General features: G+C 35.2%; 1 protein-coding gene across 1 annotated transcript in view; it reads right to left on the bottom strand.

Moving 5' to 3' along the window:
- The window catches only part of ABCA13 (ATP binding cassette subfamily A member 13), a gene marked incomplete at its 5' end in the record, with an annotated part of 166,003 nt that overhangs the window by 94,647 nt on the left and 57,961 nt on the right, over nucleotides 1-13,395 (bottom strand). The window contains 7 exons of the mRNA XM_079299367.1: nucleotides 1,552-1,770; nucleotides 2,627-2,813; nucleotides 6,775-6,909; nucleotides 7,936-8,005; nucleotides 8,937-9,266; nucleotides 10,451-10,565; nucleotides 11,378-11,678. Of these exons, the coding sequence (XP_079155493.1) occupies nucleotides 1,552-1,770; nucleotides 2,627-2,813; nucleotides 6,775-6,909; nucleotides 7,936-8,005; nucleotides 8,937-9,266; nucleotides 10,451-10,565; nucleotides 11,378-11,678 (1,357 nt within the window). The remainder of the gene's footprint in view (nucleotides 1-1,551; nucleotides 1,771-2,626; nucleotides 2,814-6,774; nucleotides 6,910-7,935; nucleotides 8,006-8,936; nucleotides 9,267-10,450; nucleotides 10,566-11,377; nucleotides 11,679-13,395) is intronic.

Raw genomic sequence — 13,395 nt, 5'->3', positions numbered from 1 at the left:
ACTAAGAGCTTTCAGCTGCTCTCAGCTTGGCAAACAAGACATAGAAGGCTCAACAGTCCTAAGCAAAACTCCTGAATCATTTTAGTCAATATACAGTCTGTAAACCACACCATTTACTCTGAGACAATTTCTCTATTGTAAGAAAACACACTTCAATAGCTGTACTACAGATACATAGCGATGAAAATTATTCTTACTATCTTTAGAAGCCCACAGGTTTTGGTTAATAAGAAGCTTTTGTTTCATTCTTTTCTTGCTTTTCAATTTTCTCTGAAGCCTTTTAAAGCATTTGTTGCCTTTAAAAATATTTTTTCTTGGTAGCAAGGCCTGCAGAGTTCTGAGTGTTCTTATGTGCCAGTAGGATGACAGACTGCTGCTAGAATTACAATTTAGCAGTCTAAGTACCATAAGATAGAGAATATTACTTTACCTCAATTTTAAACCATTTAATAAGTTGGTTTTATTTTTGTGTCTGTGGAGAATTCCTTCTGTTTTTCTGGGGAGAACATAGTGTCCCATACATGAGTTTTTTCAGATCAAAATTTAAAAGTAACAGGCTTTCATGATAGGTACCAAAAAGGAAAGCCACTTTGCCACAAATGGCTCTGCATATGGCTGATTGTACACTTAAGGAGAAGTCCCATCTACTTGACATTTGTTTCCATTGAAGCTTGGAAGTGCCCAACTCTTCACAGTGCCTAACATTAATCAGAAGGTAAACAGAAACTATTTCCACTGCCACACTGTTTGAAAAGCAAGGCTTTTATTCCTGAAGTAGAAAATGAAGCTTGCTGTTAATGAACCAGATCTCAGTTTGTACAATTTACTAGTTAGTTTAATACACACTAGGCAAAAATAAGATCTAGTCCTATATCAAAGAAGTATCAGCACAAAAACACTAGTAAATGTTTTTCACCTGACAAGAGGAAAATCCTCCACATTCATGTCAGAGCTCTGACTTGTTTTTGCTATTGGATTTTTCAGTTTTAAACTTCTTCATTTATTGAAAACATTTCAAGGTTGGATTTGGTAAAGGAAAATGAAGTGGCCTATTTAAAAAGATTATAACAAGCACTGCATTTACCTGGATTTTCTGGTTTTCTAACCTTCCTTCTTCTGCAGGTGAGGGAATACATTATAATAAATATATTAAGTCATTGATTTATCTAAAAACTCAGAACAAGCACAGCAGTTTTCTTGCTATCTGCTTCTCCAGCAAGGAGAGAGGTAAGGCAGACAGCATGAGGCAGAACCCCTGCAATTTCCACAGGGCTAACCACCTCCACTGCAGTCAAAACATCATTATTTGATGGTTCTGTATACCAGGTTTTAAAACTGACAGTTCCCATTACAAATATATTCAACTAAGAGTTAGAAACTAAGAAATCTGTTTTCAAGTCACAATTTCAGAACAGGAAATGCGATAAAAACTCACAATATCTTGCAGTTTTGTTTTTTCTCACAAGTTTTGTATTTTCTCTTTTTCATTTGGGTGTGTTGCAGCAGTCATTACCAATTTACTTGATTTCAAGAAATGGAAGGAAAACTGACCCACTGACTTTCTCATTCAGCTGTTCCCTTGTCCAGCCGGGCGCCTTCACCGACCCGTAGAGCAGGAGGTGCTCTCGCACCGTCAGCGTGCTGAACAGGACATCGTACTGGGGACAAACACCCAGCTCTGTCCTGATGGCTGCCAGCTCAGTCCTTATGTCCTTCCCATCAACAAGAATGGTGCCAGAGCTCGGGGGATACAGGCCAGTCAGCAGGGATCTGAGAAAAGAAAAGAAAAATTCAGTAAGATAATGAGCAATTAGCTCATCACTTGGATATTCTGAGGTGTGTTCCAACGTCCTTAGAGCAACCTCAATTCACTGGAGTACAGTGATAGAAACATCACCAATGGTTTGGGTTTAGATATTTTTTGCTTTGGGGGTTTTTTTCTTGTTTGTTTTTGGGGATTTTTTTTGTTTGGTTGTTTTTGGTTTTTTTTTTTTAACATGACTTCAAGAGTTCATCCTTTCCCTTCTTCCAGAAAAAAAAATCCATTTTTTTCCCCACCAAATCTAACAGGTGATTTTTTTTTCCTTTTTGACATGGGTATTCTCGGAGGAGTAATTTCCCAGTTAGGGCCCATCCTGCATCACTGGGTTGATGAAAGCTGATTACAGCTAACAGAAATGTAGAAACAAACTTCTTAGTTGAGACATTTGTAAAGGTCATTTTTCATTTCATTACTTTCATTTCTGGTCAACTGCCAAGAAAAAAGTCCCCTGCAACCTCCAGGGACAAAAGCACAATAAAACTCCACACTCTCCATATGATGGGTACACTTAGGTTGCCAGAGAAGAACACTCCTTCAAGATGTGTTCAACTCCACAACCAGACACACCAGGTCCTCCTTAAGTTGTTCCTGAGATACCACAACATGGTTTAAGTGACACAGTTACTCATTACATTGCTTTTGTCATAGATATCCAACCTTCACTTTCTATGTGCTTTGGGGAGTTTATCATGTATTTATTTGGGAAACAAAAAAAAGGCATAGCAAATACTTCACAGAATTTTAAATTGAAAGAGCACAGCAGAGATCAGAGGGGACAGTAACAGCACTGAAAGTCAGACTTACATAACAGTTGTCTTTCCAGCTCCATTAGGTCCCAGGAGTGCTGTTATCTGACCCTTATGGAAAGTGAGGCTGAGGTCTTTAACAGCAGCTTTCTGACCATCCACGTGCTCTTTGGTGAGGGACAGCAGCACGACACCAATGGTGGCTCCTTCAGTGCAAGGAACCTTCCAACTCTGAGGTCCTGGCTCTGAATGGGAAAGAGTAGCAGAACAAGCAGTTTGCTGAATCTGAGAGTGTGTGTGTAAAAGAAATACCAAAATAATTTAATTTCTACTACCATTTGCCAAAGCCTAGAACTACACTGAAAAGAAACATTAATTTATTTTGCTAAGAATTTGACCCATTGCAATTTTAAAAAGCAACCTATAACAGTTATGCCTGTTATGTGCATGTCTACATATATCTTGATAAAGACATAAAATAGTTGCTATATTTTATTTCAAGTAAAAATACTTATAATAACATTACTTGAATCATTTTTTATGCCCATAAGCATTAGAAAAGTCTAAGTGTGTAAACTACTTCATATATGTCATCCAGTTTCAGGCACACAGCATTAACATAACATTCACAGGCATAGGCAGTTAATCTTCTCAATTCCCCTCAGTCAACTAAGCAAAGCACATCTCTGACATGATTCAGAGCAGCAGCCTAGTCTAAGCATAATTCAAGGTGCTCAAGCCAAGCAGATACCCAACAGTCTTCTGTATTTTTAATATCCTCAGGAAACTGAGATGCCATATGACACCAATGAAGTTGCCTTCCTTTCCATGTCAGGTTTGCACTACTTTCCAAACATGAGCACAATCAGCAGCCCCATTACATTATTCATGTTTAATATTTTATTGACTATTACTACTTAGAGATCTGGCAGTGAGTTCATTTAGTTTATTTTTAAGTAAAAGGAAGCATATTGGAATGTCAGTCCAAAGAAACAAACCTTTATGCCTGAGAATTATGAGAAGAGAGAATTATCCTTATGAATACACATGTACATAAGATATTTATGATTTAGTTGTATTCTCTGCAATACTTTTACATACACAAAACACAAACATTACAAGAACAGAGAACTATTCTATACATAAAATGCTTGAATCCTATAAATCAAATTATAAATAAAAACATACATAATTATTTCAAAGATTGGCTTATTTGCACTGTGAATGAAGAAGTTGTTTTGCTGCTTTCACACTCAATTTTAAGCTTCTGGAAAAATTTCTTTCTAAACTTGGGTCACTTGCTAGCAAGGTACTGCCAGCAGTTGTGACACTAGTGCACCTCTCTTCCACTTCCTGCCATTTCCTAAATTTGCATCCTTTAAACCAACGAAAAAGCATTAAAGTGCAGAGTGGGTCTCAGATGATGTAGTTCGGGAAAGACTCGGAGGGAGAGCTCCAAGTAACTTGCAAGCACTAAATTGAACTAAATTACCCTGGGATTTCTCCAAATGTGAGCAAAAAATTGTCTGGAAGCAAGTCACTTTGCTGTTCCAAGAAAATTTTTTCATGGTTGCAATTATCCCACTGTCAGGACAATGGCACACAATTCTTTTAAAGGACAGCAAGCTCCTTTGCTGCATGACAGTTTCAGCATTCACACACAGGCAACTTGCTACCAACTACAAGACATGAGAAAAAGTGACCCACCAAGTGTTGGCAATCACCAAAATAAATTGAGCCAGAAAGCACACTAATAACTGGTCAGACAGAAAAGTTTATGTCTTTGTTTTCCACAGATTATGTGGTGAGCCCAGAGGGAAACATTAGAAACCTTTGTTTTATGTAAGGACCAAACACAATCGCATTAACAAAATGGAGTTGTTCCAAATTGCAGAAATTCAGACAAAACTTGAACAAATCATTTTTTCGCTAGTGTTTAATGAACCTCAAGACACTTTGAAGTCTAATCTAATCTAGGAGACTCCTGTATGTAAAACTTCTGAGTTGTTCACATTCTTCACCTATGCTAAAGACAGCAGGATCACTTCAAAGATATTGGAACTTAAAAAAAAAAAAAAAAAAAAAAAAAAAAAAAACCACCAAAAAAAAAACCACCACAGCAACACATCATGTTGTTCCAAGGCTCAAAATGGAACACAGGTGGGATTGACTTACTCTTTTAAGACTTAGTCTCTTAAGAAGAAGAGACAGAAAGAACAGTGATTATAGAAGAGGGAAATCAGAAGGGAAAGAAATGAACAAAATAATTTTTTCCAGTGAAACATGAAGCATATTTAAAAAAAAATAACAAAACAAAAAAAAAAAAAAAAGCAAAACAAAACAAAAAACAAAACAAAACTAAAACTTAAAGCCTAACACATTTCAGATTCAGTAAGAGTATGAAAGGGTTCAGTGAGCTCCAAAAGATCCAAATTAAGCAAAGAGGCAATACACTGGGACAGGATGAACGCAAGAGATGCTTATTTTACATCTTTTAAAGAGTTTTCTTAAATAATTCTGTACAAATTCACAGAACGAATCAATCATTACAGGGGGTAGCAAAATGTAGCTATAAAATATTCCTAGTACATACTATTTGACGAAAGAGAGAAAGGGAAAAAAATCCAAACATATAATTCAGGTCCAAACAATGATAAAAGCAGATTGGCTATGACTAGCACACCATTCAGAAGAAAAAGCCATTGTTCAAATTCAGTTACTACAAACCTTTTTCTTGGAAGTTTTCATTGAAGAAAAACATATTAGAATTCAGATAATGTCTCTTGCTTCTCAATGTACCAAATAGGTTCTTCCAGTAGGAAACAGTAAAGGGAAAGTACCACCGGTTTTTTAATCCAGATTTACCTGTATAACAATTATGATATAAACTGTTGAAAAATTTATAGTCATTTTGCATCTGTTTGTAGACTAAAACTGTGCTATTATTGCTTGCAATGAGATGGCTAGATCACCTAATTAGCACAAATATTTTTCTCTGTTTAAAAATATTAATAAACTGTAAAGAGTCATTCGGTCATAAAACCAGGTCCTTCCATAAAATAATCAAGCCTCAGTGATGCTTTACACTGTCTCCAAATCAGCTTCAAAGTGCAATAGAATCATAGATTATTAAATCTTGTAACCCATAGGGAAGAAAATGCACCAAATAGCCTGCCATGAGAAAGAGCCTATTTTTTTGCTATAAAAATAGTCCATCCCACCAGTTCTTCCATTAATATCTGCAAAATGGAAACAAAACAGCCACTACAAGAAACATTTATTGGATGAAAAGGACAAAAATATACTCCTATATATAAACTAATCTTTGGCATTGCCTGATCTTTTCAGGTATATACTTACCCATCACACAATACACACTGTCTTTGTTTGGAGTGTCATTATGTTGACACTGAAGGGTGATGTAAATTTAAGACAAAGTTTTTAAAGTCCGATTGCATATTCCACCCACCCTATCTTTCAAGACAAAGTTAATTTAAAAAAAATAAATTAGCCAGAAGAAAAAGTGGCACATTCAAATCAGAAGAAAGGCAAACCATCAGAAGAAAGGTAAAACATACAGCAAGGCATGAGTCTATGATTAAAAATACATCAACCAACTCAATAAGACTTATAAAACTTAATTCACGAAAAAAAAATTAAAAAACCACACCACTACTTCCCAAAAATATACTTGAAAATCAATTTGTTTTCTCTATGCACTGCACTATGGACTGATTGGGAGCAGGATACAGTTACTGCATTGTCTGAAGTTTTCATGATCTGGGAACATGCTGCTCTTCATGTGTTTCAGCCAGGAGATTCACCATTTTTCCAGGAAGTTATACTACTAGACTAAGCTCTACTGTGAAGATCCAATTAATTTCTAATTCTATCAAATATTTGGCCTATCCACCAGCAAACAAAAAGTGGCTACAAATTCTAGTCTGTGTTAGCACTACTGAATATTCATGTATTTAGGAAGATGTTGTTTCCCAGTTCCTAAAGTCAGACAGCTTCGCACTACAGAACCATAGCTCAGAAAAAGACATATTTTTCTGTTTATTTGCATAAAACCAAGAAAGACAATCCCAAGATAAGTTTTGCTATGGTGGCTGAACTGTTTACATTGTGAAGATGTTAATGGATGAATAATATTATATAACTTCTTCAAAAAAACATGAAATAAGAGCAAGTACATGATCTTACCAGGAATAATATTGCTGAAATACCAGCCGCCTACAAAATATAAGATGGAGTCAAAGAACATCATCCAGCACATCCATCCAAAGGTCATGTATCCTCCTTGTGCCATTGACTGGTGCACATTATCCCACTGAATTCCTGGTAGCAATAATAATGATTTTTTTTTAAAGGTCAAAGCTAAATCACCACAGCATTAAAGATCACAAACACATCAACACCACACACTTCTGGGTATTTAAGCACTGGCACAAGACAAATCATAGTTAATAACAGTAATCCTAATGAACTGAGAAAAAATTCTATGCCTTTAAAAGCCTGTATTTAGAACAGCAGGTGACACTGCTGCTGGGGAAATGTAGAGAAGCTGCTGAAGCAAGGCTGTTTATGAAGTTTTAGCCAGCCCTTGAATTGGCAAAAGAAAAAGAACTACAATGCTAACAAAGTGTGGCACTGACCAGTGAATCAGGCTTTAATCCACTCTGCTGATATATATTAAAGGATTACACAAAGTTTAATGTAATTTCTATAATGCTAAATCTGAAGATTTAAATCTGTGGATTCTAACTAAGAAGCATTGTGTACATTGACTGCATTCAGAGGTAAACAGGAATGAATTCACCAAATAATTGCTTCATAAATTTGTTACATTGCAGAAGACAAGAAAGGAGAAAAGATGGGAATACTAGTGCTATAGAAAACTACCATATTGCTAAATGGAAAACAAAAGTAACAAAGTTGTATATTTATTTTTTAAATTGCCTTTTTTTTTTTTCTGAAAATACTACTTTATTTGCAATACAGTGCGTCATGATATTGCTTCTACCATTTTTTTCCAAAAATACATATTACCCTTCCTTCAGTAAAGATGAGTCAATTCTGATGAAGTGTCTGGTGGGAAATTTAAATAATATTTTCTGCAATTGTCTCTTCCACTCTTACAAACTGTTGTACCATTATGATACTTTTTTAATAGTTTGAAACATCCACTGTCATCACCATTGTTCTCGCCATAATAGCTAAAAAAAGGATTACATCTCTTTAAATACCCAATCCAACTTATTAAGTTAGAGATTCTTTTTTTTTCCACAACAGATTGAAAAACCTTTCCAACTGTAATTTTTGAAATAATAGTTACAAACATTTTCTGCTAACTAAAGAGCTTACCTATTTCTTGTCCCTCAAAATATGTAATGAAAAATATTCCTTGCCCAAAGGCAGTTGTAGAAAGAAGACACTACAACATCAGAGGAGAAAAAGTATGTGAACATAAAATAAAAACATTTTGATGACAAGTTCCATAAAAGGAAATATATTGTGATACTAAAATCAAGAACAAACTAAAGAGACTTTTCCTCCATATAGGCTAATGGTTGCTATTTCATTTTAAGTTTTAACCATACTCCCCCACAAAACTTACCACAATTTGCTCCACCTGACAGAGCTCCATTGATCTACTTATTAATAGTTATTAATACTGGAAAGTGGTATTTTATCTGATCAACTGACACTGAAAAAATGAGCATTTTTAACAGTGTATGAATTATTCCACCAGCTTAATTTAGTGAGTTATTTTGAAAAAGAAAAGCCATAATGTGTGAAATATGGCTTTCTATATATGATGGTGATATTTGATGCCATATTTAGGGATATAGTATGTTAGGACAGTACAAAGACATAAAACAGCCTATGGAATACATAGAACAGGAAAGGACCTGCAAGAACCTACACCAAAGATATATACATCTCAGATTATATGGTTGGACAGATTTCTGGCCTATTCTCCAGTTATATTAACAGAAAATCTATCATTTGTTTTTTTACAAACAAATAATGACTTTGAGAAGTGGCATGTCATCAGCTAATCGTGAAAATACACTAATATTTAAAATATTTTGAGGTCAAGACATTAAGAGAACTCATGAGTCTCAGGAATGCAATTTCCTTATATTTTCTGTAGGTTTACAAAATTGCCCTGACAATTTATTTTTCATTCCTTTCAACCTTCAAAATATTTTCTCAGTTGGGGATTTATTAGTGTGATTTATTTTCAATAATCATAATCAAAAACATGGGAAAAAATAAATAAGTTATGGTCTGAAGTTTTGAAACTATTGAAATTCACAATATAGTTGAAAGAGAAAAATTAGACAAGAAGAAATATTTACCATTATAATCTGGTTGGTGAAACTCAGCTGGTTCTGCAAGACCAACAAAACTATGTAGGGTAAAAAGCTGATCATATAGACAAGGCTGGCACACAGAGCTGCTGTATTGGCACTGCTGAAAAATGCTCCCAAAAAATAGCTTAACATGATAACTGTTACTCCAAATTCCAGGAGAAAAAGGAAGATAAGGAAACCGTTGCTATAAGTAAAGATACCACTTGCTTTTAAAATGATGGCCAGAGCACAGCTGCTTACTGTAAGCACAATGACATTCTCCAAAAACCAAGCAAAGAAATGAATGGCTGGATACACACCCATTGTCTTCATATACTGCAAGACAGCACAGCAAAGAGAGTTAAAGCTAGGAAACAAACTTTCTTTTTGTTTTTCTTTTTTAAACAAAACATGGTGTCCCCAAAACACTACAAGCCTCCCAAAGGATGTCATCCTCCCCTTAAATTTCTTGTTTCTTTACCCTTTTCTTGTGCCCTCTCCTGAATCAGACACATCATTGAGCAGGGCAGTCTCTGAGACCATCACACATGAGCACAGGGAGTCACCATGCTCAGCAAACTCTTTTGCATGTGGTTTCAAGAACAGGTGTCAGATTACTGGTTCTTCCAGGGAGGAGTTTCCCTTTTTATACTCTAAAAAGTACTGAGAATATCCACAACAATGTATATACTTTTTCCCAGCCTGTTGCTCTTCTGAAAGAAACATACAGTTTGTAACCCTTTATGTATTACCAGGCAAATAATAATTTAGTCAGATATGAAGTACACCCCTCTTTTTCCAAAAGTATGCCTTTAGATACAATCTAATAAAACCTCTGAAGCAGTTCTCATAAGATCAAAATCAATATTAAGTTGATTTAATATTTTGGAATATTAAAAAAGTTTATCTCACAACAGAAGATTAGAGAAATTAGATAACTCCTCAATAATATGCCAAATTAAAAATATTACTCATGCAGTAATTCTGCTGATACAGTGAAATCAGAGTAATTCTTTAAAAAGTGTATTTATCCCTATAGAAAATGTATCACAAGCACCCTGTCCTTCCAAATGCTTAACACCTATGAAGACCAGCTGTTTATAGAAGCAAATACCTGTCTCCTCTTTTTTTTTTTGTATGCAATCTCCCTTGTATTTTTATTAATTACGCTGCACATAACAAATTCCCAATTTATTTTGGGTAGCTTTATCATTACCAACTACATAGAACAAAATATGAGAAAGAATCCAAAACAAAAATCATTCTAATTACAAGGCCTTCCCAAGTAACACTTTCCAGCTTCAATTTTGCTTTTTGTCTCATGGACAATATTTGCATACTGATGTTCAAACAACGCTATGAATCTGAGTTGGCAGCTAGAACTAGAGCCTACTGCCCAGAGGAAACAAGTGAAAACAAAGTCATCTGGATTATGAGTACTTAAAAGTACCTCACAACTTTCGCATTTTAGTGCACTTAAATGAATAAATTTTCTTTTCAGAAGTTAATCTGCCTCTTACCTCCTCAAGGTGAATTTCTCTTTCATAAACCAGCTTGCGAACCATACCAGCAACTGAAACCATCCATGTTAACATCATCATAAGTGGGAAAAAAAACCCTATGTTGTTCAAGAATCTATGGAAGAACAGTTATGAAGAGCTAAGGTAAACTATTTTCTAGCAAAATGTTAATAGGTTAATACTGGAACTGTTCTCAAACTATGGACTAAATAAGATCTGACATGAACAAGATTTGTTTCTGTTCTAACTAGAATTACTTATTCTTTTGTAACAAGCTAAATATATGTATTGGTACAATATTATTATATATTATAGTATTTTAAACCATACAACAGATATAATTACTCCTTAGGGCTCCAACCAAAGTCAAACAAAATTCAGATTTGTCTCAAAGGTAAAGTAATATATTTGGATAATGAGGAATAACATGACCCAGTCAATTTTCACTCCACTTTAACAAATTTATTACCACTGACTAATTTTAAAATCTAATAGTTGGGATGTTTTGATGGTTCTACAGAGAAAAACTGTACACCTTTGTTTCATCAACTTCACCCTTCAAGGGATCAATTTACAGTTTGTGTACAGGACAACTGAGGATTCAAAAGGCATCTCTTAGAATAGTCTGAGTAAATTTCACACTGTGTTGACACAGCCTCTGTCCAGCAGACTATTCCACATTATGGCTGCAAACATTTTGTAAGGGATTGTTTGACCAACAAACATTGTATAACATGTTATGTTAAACACAGCTGTTGGAAAATATTTGCTATGCTGTAATACTCTGGTACTGGATGTACTTGTTTAAGCCTGTGCAGAAATATATATTCACCCACTGAAAAATGAGAGTCTAGCACCATCCCAAGCTCTCTAGAACTAATCTAACAAGAATAATACAACAAATTATAATGCTGAAATTTTACTTACAGATCACTGGTATGACAAGGGTAAGGCATGGCTTGCACCTGAATTGCTGTCTCTGAGGTGTCTGTCCCAGTCTGTGCTGAAATAATTGCCCTTTCAATCATGTCTTGAAGAGGAATAAAGACATGGTTGTATTTAAACCCATCAGCTGGCAATTTGTGGGGATGGGATTTCCACGTTGGGTTTTTAATCAGATCTGTTCTCATGCTGTAGAGAACACTGGTTCTAATTGTATATGAAATGTGTCTTGGAAGGAGATTGCTAGAATCTTGCTTCTTGTCCTCTGGTGTATTGAAGATGATACCTGACACAAGAAGAAAGGAAGCTTCATAACTAAGCTTATATAATTTATGCTATTTCCATAGCTAACTCGTGCCTAATTACCATATGATATAGGATGCATTAATCTGTCAGGGCAGGCCTCCAAGCTTTCTTGACCCCAAGCCCAAAATGACAGGTTTCAGAGACATTTATCACATTCATGAATACAAAATATAAAAGATTATTCACATGATAAATGGGATTGTAAAAGTCATTTTTATCTGAGGTGATTTGTCTTCTTTTTTTGAACTGCAGTTTTCTCTTTCCATCCACATTTAGTCATTTTTGGGGGACTGATATCAGTTCCACAGTAATAGCAGCAGCCATAAAATTTGTGCATCAAAGGATAATAGCTTCAATAAGCAAATGACAAAGTAAACAGTACCAACCCACTAAAATTTACTCTGATATTAATCTTCAGGTCAGTTGCAGAACTTCTACCTTAGCACAGCATAATTTGTATGCTTGTTTTCTCTAGCTTTGTATAAAGGGAAAAAAAGTCCAAGCAAACAGATGAAAGCTCAATATGTAGCTGTAAAGATGAAGCCAAATACATGAAACTGCTTGTGTTTTCTTCTGGTATGACCTAGATGTTTTAGGACTTCTGGATAAATACTAAACTTTGCCCTTTCCTTCCTTGGGAAAAGTGAGAGAAACCTTACCTACCATCTGGTTCTCTGAAAGATAGTAAAAAAATAGGATACTTTACTGCAAACCTGATTTCTTTCAGCCAACCAATCTGATTTTCCCATTTGCCCAAGGCATGATTTCCTAAGAAATTCCATGAAGCTATCAAGGCTCTGACAACCACAAAAAACCAAAGTTCTATTCCAGTTTAACATTTTTCTACGGAAAGGAGCATATGCCTACATCAGAGCATGTAACATTGACATATCAGACACATTAGGTTCCTGGAAGCAACATCATCTCTCTCTATAATAAGGTGAAGAAATAATAAGGTCAAAGTACTGAGAAATACTCACTCAAAATGTCTTGGCTTATGTAAGCATATGATCCTTCCCTAGGTAGGCGGAAGGAAAATGGAACTAAGGAACTAGAATTTGATAATTCAGTTTTCTGAGTGCTAAGATTGATCTGTCCATTTCTTTCCTTAAAGAGAGAAACACTGAGCCTTCTCCAAAGTTCTGAGCAATCTTCCTTATCTCAAGGTATGGCCTGTTTGTTTGATATTGATAGAGGGTGGCAATTGCCAGGGTACTGTGCAGATCACAAAATAAGCATAGGATTCCAGGCTGAATTGTTTCCTTCTTTACAGGTGCTTTCTCATGTCTCCTGTTGTACACTTGGAGGCATAAGGGGGCCAAAAAAAACCCCAAATGACAGTGGAAAATGTTGTGGAACACCTTTTATAGACTTAAGGGGGCCTCCCTTTTGGAAGCACTACATTCAATGTACAGCATTTTCTGTAAGACAAGTGTGTATGTTAAGGGGAAATATTCTTGCCTTTTAAAATATTTCGCAAAATTAATTGATTCTCAGCAATAAACATATAATGCATGAAAAAGAAAAATGTGCAATCCCAAGGAAGAAAACAAATTCCTGAAGAACTTATTTACTCTGAATAAACAAGCTAATTTCTCAGAGGTGTTATATTATGAGTAAATCTTAACAGAACCACTTTTTCTACTCTCTTGAAAAGTCAAGAGTATAAAAAATAATTTTTGAAAGGATGCAAACCA

The sequence above is a fragment of the Erithacus rubecula genome (genome assembly GCF_903797595.1).
Source record: "Erithacus rubecula genome assembly, chromosome: 3".
Classification (NCBI taxonomy): domain Eukaryota; kingdom Metazoa; phylum Chordata; class Aves; order Passeriformes; family Muscicapidae; genus Erithacus; species Erithacus rubecula.
The sequence above is the reverse complement of the archived record's forward strand: the minus strand, read 5'-3'. Positions and strand labels throughout refer to the sequence as shown.